This window comes from Manis javanica, chromosome 12, assembly GCF_040802235.1.
Source record: "Manis javanica isolate MJ-LG chromosome 12, MJ_LKY, whole genome shotgun sequence".
In the NCBI taxonomy this organism is placed as follows: domain Eukaryota; kingdom Metazoa; phylum Chordata; class Mammalia; order Pholidota; family Manidae; genus Manis; species Manis javanica.
This window is the reverse complement of record NC_133167.1, coordinates 30,144,010-30,168,406: the sequence shown is the minus strand read 5'-3', so window position 1 is coordinate 30,168,406 and position 24,397 is coordinate 30,144,010. Positions and strand designations below refer to the sequence as shown.

The 24,397-nt window shown below is 39.3% G+C and overlaps 1 protein-coding gene across 1 annotated transcript; it reads left to right on the top strand.

The window, feature by feature from the left end:
* The first annotated feature begins 352 nt into the window (after window positions 1–352).
* ICOS (inducible T cell costimulator) lies at window positions 353–17,962 on the top strand. The gene is made up of 5 exons (XM_017678801.3): window positions 353–445; window positions 12,146–12,481; window positions 13,156–13,262; window positions 14,268–14,352; window positions 16,283–17,962. The coding sequence occupies exons 1-5, from the start codon at window positions 388–390 to the stop codon at window positions 16,321–16,323; spliced, it is 627 nt and encodes a 208-aa protein (XP_017534290.2). The 5' UTR covers window positions 353–387; the 3' UTR covers window positions 16,324–17,962.
* Window positions 17,963–24,397: the final 6,435 nt, after the last annotated feature.

Sequence of the window (24,397 nt, the reverse complement as noted above, 5' to 3'; positions counted from 1 at the left end):
CAAAATATATGTTATTTACATGGCTATTTTTAGATCCTGCTATCTCCAATAAATATTGATTCAGAGGAATAGGGTAGTTCTGAAAAGAATGGGCATTGTCTCTTTCTCTTATTTCATTGGAACCAGAATGAGGGTAAAATTTTCCTGTCTTCAAAATCATCAACAATCCATGGATTAAGTTTAACCCCCATAAGCAATAATGCCTCCCATCTAGCCATTGACATCAATTAAGAGACATCCCCTTGCCTTGATGGTAAGTGTGATACAACATCAACTTCCTTTCCACAAAACCGCTTCCTTTGCAGTAAATAGGAAACAACTGAGAACATGAATCCATTGTCAGCTCTGAACACTGAAGGGGGAGGATTCTATCTGTTTCTGGCAAACATGAAGTCAGACCTCTGGTACATCTTTCTCTTCTGCTTCCAGGTTGAAGTTCTAACAGGTAAGTGGCCTTACTGAATATTTCTTAAGTTGTAAGTCAGGTGAGCATTAAGAAAACTTAAAGATAGAAAGGTTTAGCACCTAATAGAGAGGTCTTTTTTTCCCCCAAAAGTAGGAACAATTGCAGAAGAACTCACACACATGGCTAAGGGCATTTGTCACCCATGTCACTGTTGATGGCATTGAATTCGTACTGCTTCCTTTGATACTGTGTTTTAAGATGATGAAAAATGTCTCATCAGACCATTACAATTTTAAATTACCTGCTTGGAGTCACCTATTAGTGGATAAAGTAGAAGAGTGACTTGCTGTTCTCAGAGAAAGATGAAAGGCAAAATGACTTGTGTCAACAGAATGAAAATTAAACAGTCCTGGCATTTGGGCTTAGAATTCTTTCTGAAGGAGAATATAAAATGCAAGAGCTTTGAAAAGAAGGATTTTGATTCTAATCTTATCTGGGTGGTCTGTTGTCAGAAATGCCCCGGCTGCTGGAGTTTTTTCCACACTAAGTTGTCAGGGTCCTTCTGAAAGACCAAGGAATAGTGGATGATATAAAAATACTCTGCAGCCCCTGTAGACATTAAAAGAAAAATCATTCTGAAGTCCTGGGTTCTTTCTCTGAAATGGTATATATCAAACTCTACTTGAACAACTTAAATAATGCCACCAACCACTAAATTAATATATGTGTTTCTGCTGCCTCTTACTCAGTACACTTTTCTATTATTTTTGTTTTATCTTCAACTCTAAGCCATATTCTTGAGGCTGGGAAAAGCACAGGAAAATTATTACATTGGGCATTTCCATTAGCACAAACAGTGAAGGCGAAACTTTCAGTAAGTATAATATTATCAGAAATAAATTTTGTAGTGGTACAAAGAAATACACGTTACTTTTCTTTTCCAAAAATTAAAATTAAAAACCACAAAAGAAGAGTGGTCTAATGTTTCACCTTGTGATGGCTCCAGGTGGTTCAAATGCTCTTAAATAAAGAGGAGTGAAGAGTTAGTGTCTACTCATAAGTGCCACGGGCAGTTTGGGCTACTTACTTGTTTAACTATGCCTTTTCTATGACTAATGAAATCCTTTATCAGCATGAACAGCAAATGAATAGCTTAGGAATTGATACTCATTCATGCATGCATTCATTCATTCATTCATTCATTCATTCATTCATTCATGCAGCACCGAGCACTTGCCAGGCAGGAGGCACTGTGCTAGCTGCTCTAGGTACAGTAATGAGCAAAACCAGGCCAGTTCCTGTTCTCAGAAAACTAACTGAATGGTTGAGAGGCATTAATCAAGTAATTCCATGAATGAATGATAATTACAGAAAGAACTCAGTTATATCAGAGAAAATGTATCACAGAAGCTTGTCTAGACTAGCTGGGTATGGAGGTGGGGCTGGAGAGTGGGGCTCATTGAAGTTTTTCCTGTGAAGTGGCCTGAGCTGAAATTGATTTGGAAGACAAGTAGGAGTAAATGGGGAAAGGTGGGGAAGAACATTTCATACCCTGAGAAGAGGAAGTGCAAAGGACCTGTGGCAGGAGGGAATGAAGTAAGTTTAGGGTACTGGATGAAGGAGGATGTGCCTGACCACAGAGTGGGAAGGGGTTTGTGGTGGTATAAGACAGGGCTGGAAAAGAAAGCAGAGGCCAGACCATTCAGACTATATGGGCCATGTGAAGGATTTTGAATTTTCTTCTATGAACATTGCCCAAGTCATTGAAGTATTTGTTAGTACTACAAAAAGGCATTCTGATATGCCAAACCCATTTGGGTATTATGGTTGCTGATCCTGTGATTTGAATTAGCAATGGTGTTATTTCTGTGGAAGGATAGACCCATCCTAGGAAGAATTATTCCTAGTTGAGTCTAAGTTAATGAATAAATTGTACTTCTAGAATGAGATTCATCTTAGATTCTAATGGAATAAAACCAATGTTCACTCTCATCACACAGAAAGCCATGCCACATGACAAGCCATTTTTCTCTTTGACGGGTGGCAAAACTGAGGCATGAATGGCTACATGAAGATAGTAAACTGCTAACAATCTTCATACTCCAAGTATCATCACATTGCATTTATCTAGCAACTACCATTTTTAAAAGCTCTGAAGTCAGAGTTAAGAGCCAAACTGAACTACACGAAGGTCTTTACTTTTCTTTGGCATATTTTTAATCCTTTCAACTAAGTAGGCTTTTTCATCCCAAGAAGAAGTAGGTGTTTCTTACCTTCAGTTGATGTTTGAAGAGTCTCAGACCTGGGAAAGGCTCAGGGATGTGTTACATAGTAATTAGTGGCAAACCAATATTAGAACTCAAATGTGTTTGACTCCAATATCCACATTTTTTCCACACCATGTTGAGATAAAACATAAATCTTTATTAAAGGAGAGAAATTCTCATCAGTTTTATTGTTTGGTTGATGAATTAAGAAGCTGGAAATCTTGGTGATTTCTACCTTCTGTTGATCTCAATGTAAAATTTAAGAAAGTCTTCTTTTAATGATTCTGGAATAATAGGAGGCTCCTCCCTGTAAAAGGACCTCAGAAAAATGTGAACCTCTACCTGCATCTAGAAGACCCTCTTTCTAGACCTTATGGGCAATGGGAACCCTGTGGGTGACCTGCTGACTCCTGGTTTTGCAAAGCCCACTCTGAAAGCAGCGCAGGGACCCCACTTGAGTGGGAATGGCTGATGTCAGGTGGTGCTTGATAAATGTGCACGTCTCGTGCTGTGTTCTGGGAAGAAGCTGGAAGGATGACCCTCAGGCTCATGTTTCCAGCTTTGCTTTTGTCACCAAGGCATTGAGGTAGTGATTCCTGAATTCCACCACCTCAGGAAAAACAGCTCTTTGGTGTCTCTAGACCAGCTCCTCTCCAGAGCTCAGAGAGACCTGCTGAGCTGAGCCTACCTTTGAGCCCCTCCCGGCACCCCCTTCTAGTATTCATTGCTGGATTTTTAAAAGTCCAAATTGTCAGTCTTTTCTTTTGGTAGATGAATTCAGGCCATTCCCACTCAGCGTAAGTCCATGCTTGCTTCTATTTCTTTAACATTACATTTATTTTTATTTATTTTCTTTGTTTTTTTGTTTTTGTATCCTCTTTTTCTGTTTTCTTTTTGTTGTTTTGATGAAGATTCTTTCAACTCCCCTCTTTGCCTCTGTAATTTGGAAAGTTGACTACATTTAATTAGCCAAGTCATTACCATGTTCAGAGCATCGTAATTGAATATCTATTTATTTATGATGGGATTGAAATAAATAAGGGCAATGGCCTTGCCTGATGTGCCTACATCCCAGCTCCCCAGTGACATGGAAGCTTCAGGCTGTTCTTCCCTTCCCACGCTTACACTTCTCTGTTAGTGCACCAGCCCCATGTCTGGGCTTTGTTGAAATAATTGAAAATTTGTAGTTTCAGATCATTGCTTTGTTTCCTGTTACAGTATTTCTCTCCTGTTTCAAGAATCCCTTCTTTGCACTTAGTTCCCCTGTTTTCAGCGATAGCATCCTCCTTGCCATCTGCTTCTGTATTGTGATCTCTGTTCTGATCCAGTGATTAGAAGACTTGCATTATTTGCTTCAGGTACTCCAAGCTCTCTGAATTCCAGTGCGGGCAGGGATGTTTTTCTTTTACTTTGATGGGTGACTAATACCTTTTCTGGGAAGAGGATCCCTCAACTGAAGTCTTTTTATTTAACAGTCTATGGATATTGGTGCACTGTCTGCTGGCTTCCATGGTTGCGGACTAGTAGTTCCTTGCTAGTCTGATTTTTATTCCTTTGTAAGAAACTTAAAAAAAAATTTTCCTCTAGAATCTTGTAAGCTATTCATTTCAATATTGGAATTCAGGAATTCTACCTGGATATGCCTAGCTTTGTGTTTCCATTAACATGACTTGGGACTGGGTGAGCATTTTCAGTCTGCAGACTTCAGTGTTTTGTTTTGTTCTATTAATTTCAGGGATATTTTGTCCCAGTTGTTGTTTAACCATATCTCTGTCTTTTCCCCTGGTTTCTAGAAATGCCTATTATTCTCATGTAAGATCTTGATTCCCTTATTTTTTCATCACCAGTGGACAAAATGGATTTTATAATTTGCCATTGCTGTTAACAACTCCCTCAGATGAAATGGAATATTGTAGTTTTTTAATTACTAGCAGTATATTCCTGTTTCTTGGTTAGAAACAGAATAAAGATGTGTAGAGGGCTTACATTATCATTTTAGCTTTGCTCACTGTAAGATCCATGGCCTTGATCGACTCAGGACTTTTGATTCAGTCGACCTATAGTTCTGGCAGAATCTTGTTTACTTGAGCCACATTGACACAAACATGGCACTTTCAACAAGCAGTTAAAGATCACTTACATGTAACTGCTTTGCATTTGAGAAACCTAACTTTTTACAGCCAACATCTATATACTCCTCAGGCTCAGTACCAAAAAATCCATTCATCAAAAATAGCAACAAACCTAACCTCTATTGCACTCATGAAGTCCTGCTGATTTTGTACTAACTAGTCTAAAGCAAAAATTTCACAGTAGATCCTGTTAGTACTTATATAATTATGATGAAAGTTTCTTGTCTATGTAAATCTATATTCTTCCATGTCTACAGGCAGGTCAGTTACAGAGTAATCCTTAGGAATTCAGACTCCATCAGAGCAAGGACTCAGCCTTTGTTACAGGTTCAAATATACAGGGTAGCTCAACACACAATGGTAGGTGAATGAGGATGTCTAGGGAAATGAAGGTGTTAAGCACAAAGCAATTTCATATCGAAGGAATTATGTTATATATTTTTTGGTGTATGATAACCTTTTCAACCACAGAATACATATGTGGCACCAATGTATTTAAGACAATTATATACCAGGTACTTTAAGTATTTCAGACAATTATGTACCAGGTACATCTTGAAAGAAAGTAAATATCTGAAAATAACTTCCAAATCTAGTTGCATGTTTAAAGCTTCTTTTTTGTTCCTTTTTCAGCAATTAGGAAGTTGACTAAATGATGGGACTAAGAGACTCCTTAAGAATGTAGAATCTGGTCTCAGATTATCTAGGTTCAAATTAGGCCCCACTACATATTGGCTGTATAAACTTAGACCAGTTATTTGAGCCTCAGTTTCCTCATCTGTAAAATAGAGATAGAAATAGAAAAGTTGACTTAGAAGTTTCTCTTAAATATCAAATGATATATGGCACATAATGCATTTAGCACAATATTCAACAGATGAGAAGCACTCAATGCTTGTTGTTATTATCATTATTATTTGGAACCTTTTGAAAGCCTAGATATTCATATAACTTCCAGATCTCTTGGGCTTCAGAAAATTGACTGAGTATCATTCAGTTTGGTCTTTGCCTTTGGAGAGAGAAATAAATGTTCACCAATACACGTACATAGAACCTTTTGCTCTGATTTCCTTGCTCCTCTCCTCAGCCCACTGCAGACATTCAACAATGCTCAGTCTCCATATTCTGCTACACCATCATTTATTTACTATTACTGAGCTTCTAATATGTTTCAGGTCCTGGGATTAGTTCGGTGATGAAGCAGTCTCATTATCCTTGTGAAGCTCTTGGGTAAATGAAGACGATAGACAAATATAGTGTCAAATTGATATGTATTATAAATGTACTGGTGTAAACAAAGTTTTATTGAGAGCATAGAGTTGGAGGCTTTGCCTAGGGGGGTGTTGGGGACTAATTTAAGATAGTTTTTGAAGAATGAATGAGGGTTTCTAGGGAGGTAGAAGGGTAATGGGTGAGTCTAGTTTATGGGAAAAGAAGCAACAATGTGAAAAGAATGGCCAAAAAGTTTACTATGGCTTGAACATATATGGTCCATGAGATGATGAAAGGATTTTGTGTCATGCCAAGAAAAATGGTTTTTACCTTATAAGCAACAATCTAATTAAGAATGGTAAGCTGGGGATTGAAATGTTTTTTAGAAACATAATTTGGGGAGCAGCATAGAGAATGGAGAGATGGATATAGGGAGCAGCAGTCAAGAAGAAGCTCCCACAGATGAGGGAGGACATGAGAAGATCCTGGATTGGCAACAGGAATGGAGAAAAGCAATATAATCTGAGAGATACCTTGAGCTAGAGTCAACAGGACATGGTGACCAGTGGGATCAGAAGAGTCAGAGAGAAGGAGAAATGAGGAAGATGGAGAACCTGAGGGTCAGACTAGTGACTTCCTTAAAGGACAAGGTTTGGGTTTGGTGAGTGAACACTGAGTTCAGTTTGGAAATGTTTCTCATGATGTGTTAGGAGGTAACCAGCCGAGATGTTGGAAGGAAGTTGGAAACAAGGGGAGGCTGGAGATAAAGGTGGCTTACTGGAGTGAGATGAGAGCTGCAGCCTCAAGTACAAACAAGTTCACCCAGTAAATGCTTTGTCTGTGTACCCAAAGGGCTCTTTGCACAGCTGCTGAAGGAAGGGAAGTATAGTAGATATTCTTGTGTGTTGGTAGAATTCTTTCTCCCTTTCTTTTCTATGGAAGAGTTGGGTTCATTTAATCACATGTGATTTCCTGCTAGGACAATTTCAAATCAATGGCAATGAAATAGCTAACAGGTAACTTGTTTGCAAATTAATTACTTCATGAATATTGCTGCAGAATTTTATAGTACCTCTGAGATTTTTCCATTTTTGCAAAGAAAACCAGTTTTTATGAGAAGAAAATCAATCTTTTATTTTTTCTTACTATATACACTTTAGGGGACCACAGGTGTTTTATACCCCACAGAGTTCCTTGGAGAGTAAAAACAATTCACATATTTAGTGTGTATGTGTATGTATGTACTCTTTTGACTTTTGATTTTCTTCTCATTTTTCTTCACATTTTATGTCTTTTCTATCAATATTAAGAATGTAGATAGGATTGAGCTTATTTTGCCTACCCTCTTTAGTGATTTCAATCACTCCTTTAGATTATGGATGCCTTTGAATAGTAACAGAAGTTTAGAAATGATGCATATATAAAAATATGCTGATGAAGATTCTAAAAGTTTTAGCTTACTAGACTCATAAGAAATGACAATGTTTTTATAAAAGGTGAAAAAAAAATAGTACAAAGCACATTCTTTAAAAGGCCAGGATTTTTTTAGTAAAAGATCAGACGTAACAAAATCTAAAACACTTCAGTTTTTAGAACTTCATCTCTTACATCACATTCACGTGTTGCGCTAAGCTAAAGTTTATCATTGATCACAGAAAATGTGTTTAATAAGCACTATCAATAATTGCAAACTCAGGAGATCTTATCTTTTATAACTGTGAGATCTCTGTGGAGGTTTGTGGTTAGAAGTCTGAGTTGAGGAGAATAAAGATAGCTGATTCGTCTCTTACCCTCTACGTTGTATGGGTTTTCTAAATGTTTTTTGGCAAAAAATTTCCAAGCATGGATAATACAACCGCTTATCAAGAAGCCTGACAGGAGAGGTTCTAGCAAGACTTATCTCATACTGAAGAAATGAAATAGTTTAGATGTTAAAAGAATCAACTTGTAAATGAATTCTTCTGAGCCATAGCACCATTCTCAGGTGAATGATCTTTTCTTCAGAGATTCTCTTAGAGTTGCCAAATGGTTTCCCAGATGGAAAACTCAAGTATTGGATGTGTGGAAACTTAAGTCAGGCTTCTTATTACTACATTTAATAATAGAAAGTTGACGTAGGTAGTTTTTAGGTTAAAAATGATCAAATGAATAATTAAGAGTGCCCAGTAGTAGCAGTAACTATGGAGTTACTAGCTAGTCCTCTGACATCAATATCACACACCCTTGGCACTGTCACTCAGAAATAACTTGGTCTTCCTAGACTGAACTAAATACTTCTGTGGTCAAGGAAGATAGTCTCATTCATTTTTCATTTCTCTTAACTCCCTGAAATAGCCTAAGAGGAGTAAGATGAAGGGACAGAGAGAGGCTTAAAGGAACATGGTTTCTCCTCTGGAGGCCCCAACTGCAAATTAATAGCTCTCTTGGTTGTTTGTAGTCTCCTCTGGATATGTTCTGGTCTTGGATCTACAGAGAATTAAGGGTTAAAAAGAACTTTAAGATGTTTTGGTCTCCCTTTCTTATTTCCCAGATGGAGAGACTGAATTTCAGAGGGGTACCTTAGTCACAGAGGCTTGCTAGTGGCAGAGCCAGAATTTTCCTCTGGTTTCCTTGGAAACCATTAGTATTGCTTCACTACCACCTTGCACTGCCAACTATTACATTTCATCATGTGTTGGGCTATAGGTCATAGCGGGCACAAAGGGGGAAAAGTGGCTGAGAAAATAATCTCCAGAAAGAGAAGATATCTGCATTGTGCACATGGTGGCTGCACCTGGTGAGCACATGGTGGCTGCAGACACTTTCACTCCAAGATCTCTTTGTGGTTTACTTGCTGCCATTCTGAAGTCCTTGGGAAAATTTGCTCTGAACGTCTCTAAAGAAACAGAATCAGCCCACTGATTTTATCTTCTGCAGCAGACGGTAGAGACATGAGACTCAAAACCATAGTAGTGCAACATAACTTACACTCAAATAAGTCCCCTACTGTGCACAGCACCTATTCTCATGCTATTGGTTCTTTCCCCTTTGCTTTTTGCTTACATTGTTCCCTCTATTTTAAAAATGAAACAAGAACTATTTTCCTTTTGTAAACTTAAAAAAAATGTATTCTAGAACAAAACATTTATACAGAAAAGTGAACAAACACAGATGTACAATTTCATGAATAATTATAAAGCATGCTACCTTATTCCTATGGTCACCACAGGCCAAGAAATAAAATATTGTCAGCATAACAGAAGGCTTTCCATTTCTGTTTTCCTTCCTGATTTCAACTCTTCTTCCCCTTTACACCAGAACCAATAGACTGAATTTTGTGATATTCATTTAGGTTATATATTCTGTTTCTAGCCTTTTAGTCATCATTGAAGAAATCACAACATGTACATTTCACTTGTCAGAGTTTCAAGTTACATATATCTTTACTCTCCTCCTAGACAGTATGTTCTAGGTTGACAGGTAGTTTCTTTCAGCACATTGAAGATATAATTATAATTCCACTGTATCTTGGCTTTTATTGTCAATGTTGAAACATTACCTTCAAGAAGCTACTGTTAGGCTGAGGGTGATCTTTTCCTGGTTGCTTTTAGAATTTTTATTATGATACATCTAGTTGTGCATATTTAAAAAAAATTTGCTTGTATTTTATTGGGATTCTGAAATCTATGAATTAAGACTGCATTTTGAGTGATTTTTCTAACTTAATTTCCCAGTTCATCAACCCTCTCTTCAGCACTGTTTAATGTGCTTTTAAACTATCCAGTGAGTATTTAACTTCAGTGTGGTTTTTGCCAGTTCTAACTGGTTGTTTTTCAAATTAGTTGATTTTTTTTTTTTAGTTTCCTATGTTCTGCAGATATTATCACCAGTTTGTCTTTTATTTCTTTAAACCTAGTAAGCTCAATTGTTTTATTATGTGGATCTGATAATTCTAATAATGTAATTGTTTATGGGTTTGTTTCTGTAGCCTGTTTATTGTTATCTTGTTTCCTTACATGACTGATTATGTTTCATGGTGCTTGTCATCATATTTAAATATTTGTAGGTAGGATTTGAAGCCTAGGATGTTAAGTCTTTTCTTCCTGGAATAGTTTGCATTTTTACCTTCAGAAATCTTGGGGTACTAATAATCCAAAATCACCTTAAACAAAATCCCAGGATTGAGGTTTTCTGGACCATTAAAGCAAGTTGAAGGTGGGCTATGATCTTCATGAGGGCTGGTTTACATCTGGTTCACCTGTACTGCAAGGAATAAAATCCTTTGGAAGCCCAGCTTACTGAGGAGAGGGTTTTCTACTCTATTTCTCACTTTGAAGACTCTGAGACTTGAGTAATGAAAACCAAACCAAAGTTTGAATCTGGGGGCACATCAAATACTCGGAGTAAGAACAGTTCCTAAGTTCTGCTTATCTCTCTTCTTGTTCTTGTTCTTCAAATTAAACCTCGCAATTTCTCCTCTTTGTGCCAGCTCTTTACTCCTTTCAATATTATTTTTGGACATTTTGTTCAGCATTTTTGGTGGTTTCTGTGTGGAAGTTTGTTTGCATCATCTGTACCGTCATAATGGACAACTGAAATGTGTGCAGATATTTTCACAGTCAAATCCCCAGGTTGAAAATCTGTTCTCTAGCACAATGAGAGATAAATTAAAGCCTGTGGATAAAGAGAAAAACAAATAACATTGGTAATCTTAAATAACATTAAGGCAACTAATACAAGCAGAGTTGTGGCAAATGAATCCTGTATAACGCTAATCCCATTATAAATTGGAGTCTTTTTTTCAGAAAGCAATATGGCAATACATAGTGTTATAATAATGTTTAAACAGTTTGACCACATGTCATAGTATTTACATAAAAGCAAAATGCTGAAAACAATCCTGATATCCAACATTAGGTGGAAGTTTTAATAAATTATGATAGATTAATGTTATGGTCTATTAGTCATTAAAAGGGGTAATTATGATGGCTGTAAAAAATGGAAAGTTTATGATAAAACATTAAATGATAACAGCAGGACACAAAGTAATATGTTTGCTGTATAAAACAGATACATATCTGTAAGATAAAGAACAAAAATACACAAAGAGTGTTTCTGTTGCACTGGAGGTTTAGGTAATTTATTTCCTTAAAAATTCTTACCATTCTTACATACTTTTCTCAAGAGTGAAGATGGAAATATCAGAATTAAGTAAAATATTGTCATGCTAATTATTTTTCTCAATTTCAGCATGGAACTTACTCACATTAAAAAAAGAAAAGGAAAAAAGAAAGGCAAAGAGCAGTTTGAACTTTTAACCTATTAACTCAGAATCTGCAGCCAGGCCCAAACCCTCTCAGTTCTTCCTGCTGTGCTCCCCACATAGCTCACAAAAACAACCTTGTCTTCCTATAAGCTTAAAATTCATTATAAGAAACAAAAGAGTAAACAAAAATCTGGAGTTTTACTCTTATCATCAGACCTTGCTTCCATCCTCAGTGGATGAGGTTCAGAGAAGAAACATTTCTGTCATTTGAAAATGGTTAATCTATTCTTTGACTTTCTAGCAGGAGGGTCTCATGTAAATATATATTTATATATAATCATTCATTTTTAGTTTAAGCTATTTTATACTTTTTGAAGTTTTTTTCCCAAACTACATTATTCCCCAAATCACTCGTTTGACTAAATGCTCATTCTCCTGCAATTTCAATTTTAAAAGCCACTTCTTCAAAGTGGTTTTATCTGATTCTCCTATCAAAAGTAGAACCCAAGCCCACCACCTTGATTGGAATACTAAGTGCTCCATTCTTGCACACATTATGGTGCATTAATACATATTTATTTGTTTACCATCTGTTTCCAGAATGAATGCTGCTAAAGGGCAGGAGCCATCTCTGTTAGATTCATACTATATCAATTTATTAAATAATATATTACATATTATATATCAACATATGATAAACAAGTTTCTGGTTTGGTGTTTCTGAGGGCACAATTTTACCTTTGGTCAAACTGTTGTGAAATTCTTTCATTGTGGAGTGATAGTCGTAACTTTCTGAAATGAAGAGATCATGTTTGTGTTCAAACATAATTACTAGGGCAACATCTTCATGAAGTGCCACTTCTACTGTTTTCTTTTTATCCAGGAGAAATCAAGGATTCTGCCAAGTCTGAGATGTTTACATTTCATAATGGAGGTGTGCAAATTTTATGCAAATACCCTGAGATGGTCTGGCAATTTAAAATGCAGTTGCTGAAGGGGACGCAAATACTCTGTGATCTCTCTAAGACAAAGGGAAGTGGAAACACGGTGTCCGTTAAGAATCCGAAATTCTGTCAGTCTGAGTTATCCAACAACAGTGTCTCTTTTTTTCTGTACAACTTGGACAGTTCACATGCCAGCTATTACACCTGCAAACTATCCATTTTTGATCCTCCTCCTTTTCTAGAGATTCTTAGTAAAGAATATTTGAATATTTACGGTAAGACATTGTTTTCATCTTCTAGACTTGAGTATATAGCCATTTTATAACTTTTCTCACTAATGAAACCAAATGAGTTTCTTTTGCATTAGAGTTCATGTTGGTGCAGTTGATGGTAATCATAGGCAAGGGATGTTTTGTTAATAATAATGATTAGTATTAGTAATATGCCACTTGATCGTGTAGGTTAGAAATAGAAGTAGGTTGCATTGTCGTTAAAACACATATGCCATTAAACGTTGGGGAAGAAAATTAGGACAAATACCCAAGCCCATGGCTTTAATGGGTTTTCATGGTTATTACCTCTACTCACCCACAGTTTAAGATTTTGCCTTTGTGCTGGGTTTGTGGAATGCAGTGAGATGATTGAAAATAGTTTTATGCCATTATTTTTTCCCTTTTTTTGCAAAAGTGTAGGCAGAAAAGTCCTTCTTATTAACCACATATGTAAACGTGTATGTGCATAGCGTCTTGGGTTTCAGTGTTTGGATCCTTGCTCTGATACTGATACGATGCTACCTGCTATTTACTGGATTTCATAAGTGTAATGAAGACAAGCTCCATTTGATTCAATAGCTCTTCTGAATTTGATAAAAGAATTAATGATTCATCACTGAAAGGAGAGATCTGATTCTCCGAGTTTTTCCCTTAACATGTCTTTTTTTCCAACCCAGAATCCCAGCTTTGTTGCCAACTGAAGTTCTGGTTTCCCATAGGATGTGCGGCTTTGGTTGTACTCTACATTTTTGGGTGCATATTTATTTGTTGGCTTACAAAAAAGGTGAGCAATGCCTATCTCTTCTCACATCTGCTTTCTTAAGGAATATCTCAGGGGTTATTCATTCATCAAGGTACATATTGCTCTTGCCAGAGAAATTTGGTTAACAGGTGGATGATGTATTTTCTTCAAGATATGCCTAGTAGTTACACAACTAACTTGGAACAGAAGTTTGATTTTACAGTGGCTTCACTCCAAAAGGATTTAATGGCTTACAGAGAGATATGTTATTATTCAAAGAGATAAGGAAATTGGGGCCAAGGAAAGACCGAAAGTCAGGAGGAAGGTTAAAACATAAAAATAGGTGCTTCTGACTTTTAAAAATTGTTAAACATGCGCTGCAATGGTGATTCTACATTTCCAGAGTCAGGGCAAAGATGAAATAATTAAAATGTTACCAGTTTCACTCAGCAGGTTAGTGGAAAACAATGAGTGAGAAAGTGGGGAAGGCGCTGGGAGTAGCTGAGAAGGAAATGGCTCCCTTCCCTACATGGTGAAGTCATCAGGACTTCTTGCTTTAAAGAAAACCACTGAATCAGCTATGCAGTAAGATAAAATAACAGTAATAATAATGACAACAAAAATCTTTCTGTGTTGGGGAATCTTTTTTTTTAGTCTTCCACGATATATGTCCTCAAGCAAAGACCTTACACCATTTTGCGTATTACGCAGGTATGCTGGTCCTCAGTATATCCACAGCGTGATCACTGGCTAGACAGACAGCCTGTGTATCTGTGCCAGAAGGGAGTTTGAAAAGAGAGAGAAAGGACGAAAAGTGTAAGATAGGGCCCACAATCTAAGTCTACAGGAGAAGGAATGATAAAAGCATAAACAAAAAAAGGAATTCAGCAGAAAGCTTTTTACAGAAACCCCCCTTCATAGTGCTCTCCTGCTCAGCTGACGTCAGGAGCCTCCCATACCCCTTCAACAAAAAAAGTCAAAAACAGGACCATGGATGGAGATGAGGAAAAACTGATGGCAAACCAAGCTTCTGACTTTTTCTTTCAGAAGTACCGACCCAGTGCGCATGACCCTAATAGTGAGTACATGTTCATGGCAGCAGTGAAAACAGCTAAAAAACCTGGACGTGCAGGTACGGCTCCATTTGGCGGGTTGGGCAGAGAAGAGTGCTCTTCATATTAAGCCTGGGTTTTTAATTTTTTATATTAAAGGAAGGTGAAAATGTGTCGAAGGCCTAATTTTAGTATTTTCTGTGAAAATCTGGACTTTCACTTGAACTGATTGGGCATTTTCTGCAGCACATCGGAAACAAACAATAAACTTGTAAACCACTATTAAAAGCAAACAAAAAATTCACAAACCACTATTATATCGTAATTTCCTCATTGATATTTCAAAAATAGGGAGGAGTCTAAGTTTTCCTTGTTAAAAAGTTCAAGTCATACAGTGAACATGCAAATTAAATGCAAGTTCCTGAGTGTGGTACTTGGGGGATACACAGATACATGGAGATTTTTGACTGAGATTTGGAACAAACATCTGGGCTGGAGGTACCAAGGGGAAGAAGGAAAAATTGGTGACAGTATTGTAATTTTGATGAAAGAACGTGCAAGTTGAGAGTGGTGGGTGGCCCCAGTTAGGCGGGACTCTGACCTTCCCATTCACAAAGAGTGTGGTCAGTTTGAGGGCCGTTAGGTGGAGGAGCATCCAGAAAGCCTAAACCTTGTGGAAAGTTTCAAGTCATTCGCCTTTGAGGTTGCAGTGATGTGAGGTGCATTAAGAGACAGAAGCATTTTTGCCACCACTCAGTGAAATGCTTGTATAAAAGGGACACACATAGCATCTGTTGTCATGGAGTTAAAGCAGGGAAAGGGAGCTAAATGCTCATTTAGTCCTCATATTTCAGATGAGAGAAATTGATGCCAAGGTGTTCAATGACTTCTCGGCTTCCCCAGACAGTTAATGTCATAGCTTTGACACTAACAAAGAGCTTGTGTTTCATTTCTTTGCTATTGAAAAAAAAAATTCTTTCTCTCAATCTCTGTGCTCATAATAATGTCAGTCTTAGTCTGGATTCCAGAAAGCAGACCCTGAGACAAAGACTTGGGTGCAAGTAGTTTATCTGGAAAGTGATCCCTGGAAGAGGGGTGAGGGATCAGGGAGAGTGGGGCAGACAAGGAGGAAAAGCGCATGAAGGGGGCATTACCAAGATCTCAGCTAGAGGCCACAGAACCCTGAGAAGTATGCAGACAACTCCAGAGTTGTGGTTCTGAAGGATGGGGAGGGGGAGATTATCCACCAGCTCCCATCCCCACTGGCTTGCAGTTGCCTGCAGGGTGCATTTACTCTCCTTTGTCCCTAAACTGTGCCCTGTGCTTGGGCTAACAAGTCATCAGAGAAAGCCCTGAGGCAGAAAAGCAGAGAAATGCAAGGTGGGGCTCTTGTGCTAGAATGGTCAGCAAGGGAAGAAACGGCTACTCCAGCTGTGCCTGGCATCAAAATGGGCAGTTTCAGACCCCACCTACCAAGCCTAGCATATCATTTTGCAAAAGATGTAAGCAAATAATAGCTGTGAAAATGGCTAGAGTGGAAGCTTCTTGAGGGTAGGCATGGTCTTCATTCTGTATTCTGAAAGCATTGCATACACAGTTCCAAGCAGAGCATGACTAAGGACTCTTATCAAATATTTATTGTATGATTATTACATGAATAGCATGAGCATTATGTGTTGGGGAGGGGAGGGAAGCCTCAAGAGAGTCCTTGTCTTCCATCTGTAATGTAATGTCAGTGGGAAAGTGATAACAGAGGGTGGAGTCACTCAATTGCAAAGTATAGAGTTCAGATAATGCCTGTGACAGGGGTTGAGAATGGACTGGGTAAAACTTCATGGATAATATGGAACTGGTACTGTATCACGAAGCATAAAAAAGAGTTTGGATGGGTTTGGGTATATGTGTGTGTGTGCATGTGTGTTTATAAGAGGCAGAGGAAGGGGGAAAACCCATTGAAGGGTATTGGCACATGGAAAACTTTTAAAGAATTTATGCTAAATTTTGTTTCAGATGTGACCCATAACTCAGAATTCTCTGGCACCCCAGCGTGAACCACATTGGCCAGTTCTCCTGACTTGAAGTGTGAGCTTCCCTTATTCCCTGGTCTGACTGACTTGACTACACACATCTTCCACTGACGTTTTGTTCAGTCTGGACCAGTATGACTGTATCAGTCACTTGGGATTTTAACAGACTGCCTAAGGACTGCTGAGTTCTCTCAAAACAAACACCCTCTTGCAATTAGCTTTCTAGAAAGCCCAACTCATGTGTGCTCAACAAATAGACCTCACTGGGATGGAATCCCTGTCTTCACATCTGCTTCTAGCGATGCACCAGCCAGAAAACAAGCACATCTACAAATATTTTAAAAGATGCCAAGGGTACTGAATCTGCAAAGCAAATGGCTGCCAAGGGCCAGAATCTGTCTGCATTTCTCCACAGACTACCTCTTCTTCCTGTGGGCACAGGCATTCCTTTTTCAGTCAGACTGTAGAGGGAGATGCTTCAAAACTGTAGCTATTTTATTTCTGAGGTGTGGATATGTAAGTGTACTCTGCCAATTCATTAGTACACAGAACCCTTCTCCAAGCTGTGAACCCCAGGCCATCATTCCACCAAGAGTTTTTAGATGCCTTCTGCCCTCCACTTTCCTTTTTAAAGTACTTTTACAAGACTACTTGACAGATACTCTGAGTAGGGAGCTATGGCTACATTTTTTTTCTCTGCTGCTCAATGAAATATTATATATATATATAATATATATATTCTACATATAGTTACAGCCTAATGAATACAATTTGCCTATAGTCTCCCTACAAGAATATTTTTGCTCCAGAAAGACATTTTATTTTCCCAAACACAGTTAAAATGGTTTACTCTGCTGACTTGTTGACATCAGTGGTAGAGAATATTGCCAAGAATCAGAAGCGACTTTATTTTATGATCCTGTTTTTGACCATTATCTATGTTTTCGTGGTGCTATTAATTATAAACTAGGCTATTTCATAGATCACAGTAAAATTTCAAGCAAACAAATCCACCTTTCACTGTCAAGCATTGTCCTGGGGGTAGAGCCATTGGTGTATTCAGTATGAAAGCTGCAGTTCCTGGAGGTCACTGCCAAACTACAGCCATGCCGTCTGTGGCCCCCATCAGCCTGGAGCAGCCATCTAGACCTGGGTGGAATTCCAAGTGTTGACAGATCCTCCTGAGTCCAAGGACAACCACCTGCCGAGGCTGAAGTCCGCCCCAGGACCATACAGGGTCTGCCTGCCTTTGTGTGCGTCCAGGATCTGTGAAGAAGCACAGATGTCAGGGAGTAACCAGCATGATTCCCTCTCCTAGCAACCATTCAGCCTGGAAACTGACTCTGGCCCTTCAAGATAGTTTTCCTTTAAATACAATTTGGTTGGGAAGATTTTTAAATATACGTAACATGTGATTATTTTTAGCTGGATTATTTTCTCCACTTCCTGTCTGCATACCCAAGGCTTCTGAAGCAGCCCATGTGTATGTAACAGCATTTTTAACTTTTGGTAAAATGGGGTTATATGGTAGTTTTAAAATTTGTAATTGCCTGCTTATATTACTTTAAAAGTGAGACCTGATGTTTCATTATGCATACTTACATTATTTTAAGGATGTGTAATGCCGGACATGTACAGTAAAGTACTGAATTTGTAATTTGAATCAAGTATAGTGTTGTTTATTTTCAGCTGACTCAGACAACCTGGCTAGCTTTGCAAAGGCGTTTTCCTGAGTTGTTTGCAGCTTCCTGGGCTGGAGGTCAGGGTGGGGCAGAGAGAGCCTTCATGAGGTCTTCCTGGCCTGGTTGTCCAAGCCGTGCCCTGAAGACCCCTCCCTCTCAGCACTGGACATTTCAAAGCGAGTTCTTGAAGGATACAATTTCTGTGAAATAAAAACTCATGAAATCGATTTTAGCAGTAGTAAGAAGTATGTGAGAAATAAACATCTGATGTTCAGCCACGAAAATACCTCACAGTGTTTTCTTGGGGGAGGGAAGTGATCGCCTTGGCTGGTGCTTGCAAACTGGACCTTGTCCTTGCGGACAGCCACATGGTTGTGGACAGACACTCTTTGCATTTTCTTTCTTTCTCTTCTTTTTTAAATATTGAAACCACCACAAACTTGTAAAAAAACTTAGAAAGACAGCAAAAGGACTAATTTCTGACCTTAATGCCCTATCACCTTTGAATAATACGTGTTTCCTATAAAGAAGAGCAACGTCCTCCATAATCACATTACACCATCAACGCCAGAAAATTCATATTGATACATTGCTGCCATCTAATCCTCAGACTGCATGGAAGTTTTTCCAGGTCCCCATAACGTATTTTGTAGCAAAAGATTCCACCCCGAATCTCCCTCTGCACGCAGTCGCTACTTCTTTGGTCCTTCAGCCCGGACAGTCCTCAGCCTAGACTTCCATGGCCTTGGCTCTGATGTTACTTCATAATTAAAATCAGGTTATTAATCTTTGGCAAAAAGAACACAGAACAGTCTGCATGGTTTCCAATTTTTTTCAATGAGTAAACATTTGTTACTATCATTATATTATTTTGATGCTTAAATTGCCCCATCTTGGGCCAGCAGGAGCCTATTCTGGTTCTGGTGTCCTAGCACATCCCCGTCATCTTTCAGCACTTCTTTGCTTTTTGGATGAACACGACATTCCAGGCTCAGCTTGTGGTTTCCTTGCCTCAGTAGCTGGAATCAGCTGTTTCTCCAAGTAGGCCTAGTTTCTTTGAGTAGGGGATAGTTTTTGGAAGCCAAGATCAAAGCTTAGTGAATGTTCATTGCTACTAGGATTTCCCTGCTCCCAGGCCCCTCAGTGCACAGAGCTGGGATACACACACACACACGCACACAAATATAGATATAAATATTTGTATGTATATGTGTATGTGTGGGTATACAAATATATATATATACATATATTTAAAAATAGATAAAAATGTGTATGTGTATATACCTATGTATGTGTTCAAATTGTGTACTTATATTTTTATAAATGAAACTGTGCACATATGTATATACACACACAAATACATATATATGCATATGTTTTACATCTATATTTATTTCTGTGCCATCTATATATGCTGAGGTCCACAAGTTCACACTAATGCCTTTAATTCCAAAACAACACTGCAAGGTTCATTCTAGATTTATTTCTGTCTGTTATCCTTATTATGTTTACTTATTTGACCAATTCCCCCAGCATGAAACCAGTCTCCCATCCTGGCTGCACCCTCCTCCCCACATGGGAGCTTCCTCTTCCTGCTCAGGTCCTGACTGGTCAGTCCCAGCTGCCCAGGCCTGGAATGGGCCCGCTTGGGCTCTGGCTCCTCACGCTGGGCTCTCCCACCCCATGGATGCCCTTCTTATCCTGTTTGGGCTCCAAGACCCCAGACCAGGCCCCTCTTCCATCCCCAGCTCCGGGCCACAGTGGCTCCCGTGGCCGGGGGTGGCAAACTGTATGGCCTGTGTTGTACACTGGCTCTCGGAGTTTGCCATTGTGTTCAGTTCCAATTGCTTACAGTTTTCTGGTTGATACCCTTTATTGGCAGCTAGTCCTTCCAGGTCTCACTGCCTTACTTCCCTATTGGCGTTTCTTTCACTTGTCACAGAATCTGCGTATCTTGGAATCCGTGTCTCGGCCTCTGCTTCCCGGGCTCCAGCTCAGGCCTGCCTTCACCTGTCCAGGCCTAGCCGAGTGGTTTTCCACTGTTGCTAGTCCTGCTCCTTCATCCTCCCTTGTTTATTCCTTGACTGTATCTTCACTTTTGGAAACAATCCCTTCATTGCCCTCTTCACTTAACCTTTAAGTTATCTCCTATTTTGGCATAGACTCTGACTGCATCACACCCCAGAAATATGGCTTGCTCCTTCTACTCCATCTCCCTTCTGTGTCCATTACTCTGGGACACGGGCTTCCTAGGATCTGACCTCCTTGTTTAGGAATACCAGCTTGAATTTTGATAAATAAAGTTCTCCACTTTTATATGTTTCTTGCTGTGAAATCCACATTCTTCCCAAGAAGGGACCACTTCTTCTTTGTGACCCAACCCCTCTTCCCACTTCCAACCTACTCCATTTTATTTATTTATTTTTCTACTGGGTGGTTAAGATTTCTCTCAGTGCCATGGAAGACTAGCTGGGTTGCTAGTTAATCTTTGTTCTATGAAAATGAGGAACAGGAAAATTTGAAATTTTCCCAGGTGGTGCATACATCAGTCCCAACATTTAATTTCCCCCTTCCAGGAAGGTGAGGAAGACGGTGAATTTACCAAGTCTTTCCTACATGAAGACAAGCTACCCTTGGGTGTCTTTTACTCTATGCCACCTTTTCTTTCTATCTTGTTGATTAGTGTTTATGAGTTCAGTGCATGAATCTGAGCTCTTCTCCTCCTAGCCATGTAATCCTTCTAAGGCAGCGAGACAGCCTGTTATCAAATCTAGAAATGACCCCTAATATCAGCTCTTGTGGATTCTTCTTTCTTCCAAGTCCTATCCATTCTTGTGCCATTCAGGAACATGCTCTAACCATTACTAAAAGTCATCCCTTTTATTGTAGTCTCCTTTGCATAGGGCTTACGAAATTTTTCATTTTCAGAAAGCTAATAGCAGTGGTTAGGCAAATTCACCAAGAATCTGGTCTCTACAGGTGGAGTTGGACTAAAGCCTTCAAATAATTATGGACATCAGCCACTGACCTTTCTCCTTAAGGAAGGGTACCCATTGAAGCAGTTAAAAAACTGGTCTCTGATTTCACACAAGAGAGCTTTTTGTCTTCTTGTTAGTGAAGAGTATAATGGCTTCTAAGTATGGTTCTTTAACAAAAATATTACATCCTATATGTGACGTCTCCTTTCATGGTCTCTCTCTATTCTTTTTTTCTGACTTAATGGTGATAGTCCAGAATGACTGCAGCTCGTCTAATGGATTTGGCAATCTTTCCCATCATTATTCCAATAATTTGGAAGTCATGGGAAATGCCCTCTTGAGCTAAGCTCGGAAGATACTGGAATTCAAAACGCAGCCGAATACCCCATCGTGTGTCTAACACATCAGACAAGTTCCCCTAAAATCCCAGGATAAAATCCAGATACCTCTGAGTCCACTCAGAGTTACACTGAAAAAAATGACATTCCATCAGAAATAAATTTTAATTGCAAATATATATTTTCCCAGTCTTTTGAGAACAGGCCAAAATCAAGAGGTTTCAATCAAGAGGTACAGCAAAACTTCATTACCAAAAAAAAAAAAAGAGAGAAAACATCCTCAGTATCAGTGCCCCTCACATGCCTGGAGGCAGCTCTCAAAGCAGCTCCTCCTCCCTCTTTGTTCTGTAGCCCCTTTGAAGCAGCTTGCACCTCTCTTCTGTCCCCTCCCCACCTCTTCCTATTCAAGCCCCTGATAAAATAACTCTCTCTTTCTTCCTAATTCACATTGTCTTTATATTGGATTCCTCTGGCTGCTGTAACAGATTACCATGAACTTGGTGGCTTAAAACAACACAGACTTATTCTCTTGAAGTTCTGGAGTGCAGAAGTTCACAATCAGTTCCACTGGCCTGAAGTCAAGGCACTGGCAGGGCTGGTCCTTCTGCAGGCTTCAGGGAACAATCTGTTTTCTTGCTCTTCCAAAGCCTCTAGTGGCTGCGGCATGCTTTGGGTTGTCATCACTCCACTCCCTGCTGCTGTTGTCACATTGCCTTCTCCACTTCTGTGGTGAAATCTCCCTCTGCCTTTTTTCTTATAAGGACACTTCTGATTACATTTAATTCTGTCTGACTAATCGCCATCTCAAGATCCTTAGCTAATCCCATCTGCAAACATCTGCAAAGTCTCTTTTGCCATGTGAGGTAATCTATAGGTTCCAGGGGTTAAGACTGGGATGTCTTTCAAGGACCACTATTCAGCCTTCCACACTCCCCTAACCACTTGGATTTTGGGGGGCAGGGCATCCCCTATGAATTGTTCCTTTTGCTTCCAACCTGGGTCCTACACTTAGGATTCCCCACCCACGTCTCTAATTCTCTTTCTGAAACTCCACGCCCATCCTTAACGAAGCTCCAGTTATTAACTCCTTTAGATTCTCTCCCTGTCCAGTGGGCCATGTTCCAAGTCTAAGTTCTGCTGTCATGATTAGTTTCAGACTTCATCTTACTGGATGGTGGATACTCATTACTCTTAGCAGAGAAGGTGCAGGGGTGGAGAGCAACAGGCCAGTGTGGGACTCAGAGCTGTGGTCAATCGTGAACTCAGTTTTGCCAATTCCAATTTCCTTTACATTATATCCATCAAGAGGAGCTGCAAACCCTTTGGCTTGTTTACTAGCTGCTCCTTTACAGCAAGCACATGCCTGAGCAACAAACTATACTCCCATGTTATGAAAAAACTCAATTGTCTTACTTAGCCTGGAGCCCACCCTGTCCCTTGTGTCATTGGGTCCCCATCACAGTGAAATAAAGTTTTTTTTTTTACCCCATTTGTCAGAGCTTGTCAGAATCCTAAAAGAAGTTGACATTAGCTTTTAATGGCTATTTACTTTATCATTGTGGGAAGTGGGCTAGATTTGTTTAAGTTATGTTGGGGTTTCCCCTCTAATGGAAATCAGGTTGGGGATCTCCTATTTCCCTCCATCCCATGATGTATATTAAATGCTGTGGGGTCTAAATTTATTTCCTAGCAACAATCAAGAAAAATGGCTATTTCTGGGAAGCATTCCTCTCTTAACATAAAGAAACCCAAGTGAGTGAACATGAGAAAATTGGAACCATTGACTGCCTTCCAGTAGAAACTTGGATCCAGCCTAACACTTTTCAAACAGTGCTTTGAGTATAAGTCCTGTTGGTATATGAGGAGCAAAGGAGAGATTTAAAATAATCAATTCTCTGTCCTCTTCCCTGCGTAATCCCACTTTCTCACCTTAAAGGAACAATTACTTTATGTTGAATTCTGTGTTTCAAGCAAAATGTTACAGAAATCCAACCATTGAGATTTTCAAATGTCTAGAACAGTCAGTTTTATATGAGTGAAGGCAAGGTCTGAGATATCAAATCTGACCACCAGGAAAAGTATTTATAAAGCTCAGCAGAACAAACACAGAATCTCCAAGGATCCACAGTCCAATTTTATAGATGGTCCAAGAATGATTTCTTATGATGACATTTCTAGCAAGTATGAGAAGCAGAGTAGAAACTGTAGTCTTAGTTCTGACACCATTGTTTATCTCTTTTTACACTTGCTTCATCTTTCCCAACTCAACTTCGGTGCCCTGTATCCTCTCCCTGAACTTTCATTTTCCGATCATCTCTCATCTCCTTCCACCCACAGAGGGTGACTGGAGGGGATACAGAAGGAGGATGGGTGGGTGGGAAACAAGTGGAGAGAGCGAGATGGGGGGGATTGTCAAATCCCATTTCCTTTCCATTCTTCCCCTCTTCACCAAGCCTTGTCCCTATGTTCAAGACCCCTGCCTACCCTCTAGGGCCAGTGATCTCCCAATACCTCACTCTGCTCTTGACCTGACCCCCTTCCTCATCCAAATTCTAACCACACATGAGAAGCTCTGGCCAAAAACTCTTTTTGAATTAAAGGTCATTGGAAATGAGGGCTAATCCCTGAGTTCCAGGACTCAGATGCTATAGTTTCTCTCCCAACTGAATCCTGTCAGTTTATTTGTACTCTACTATCACCATCCTTGGTAAACCCTGAGAATTATGCAATTACCTCATCATCACTCCAGCAAGAAATAACTTGCCAGCATTACCCGAGTCTCTACGGTTTCCTCTGGTAAGCACTCTGAGTAAGAGACATGGTCAATCTCAGTCACTTAGGTTTCAGAGTTCTACCTCAACATATCAGCATCTATATTTTACTCTGACACCACAGCTTCAGCTGGGGTAATCTACCTACCTACTTACTAATTTTCAGGCTCTTGGCCTGCAACTGGTTTGGATATATGAAATATAACTAAGAAAAACAATGAAAAAGATGTTCAGCATCACTATTTACCAGAGCAGTGTAAATTAAAATACAACAGCACTATCCACCCACTGGTATGGCTAAAATGAAAGTGTGGCCAAATATGTAGCAA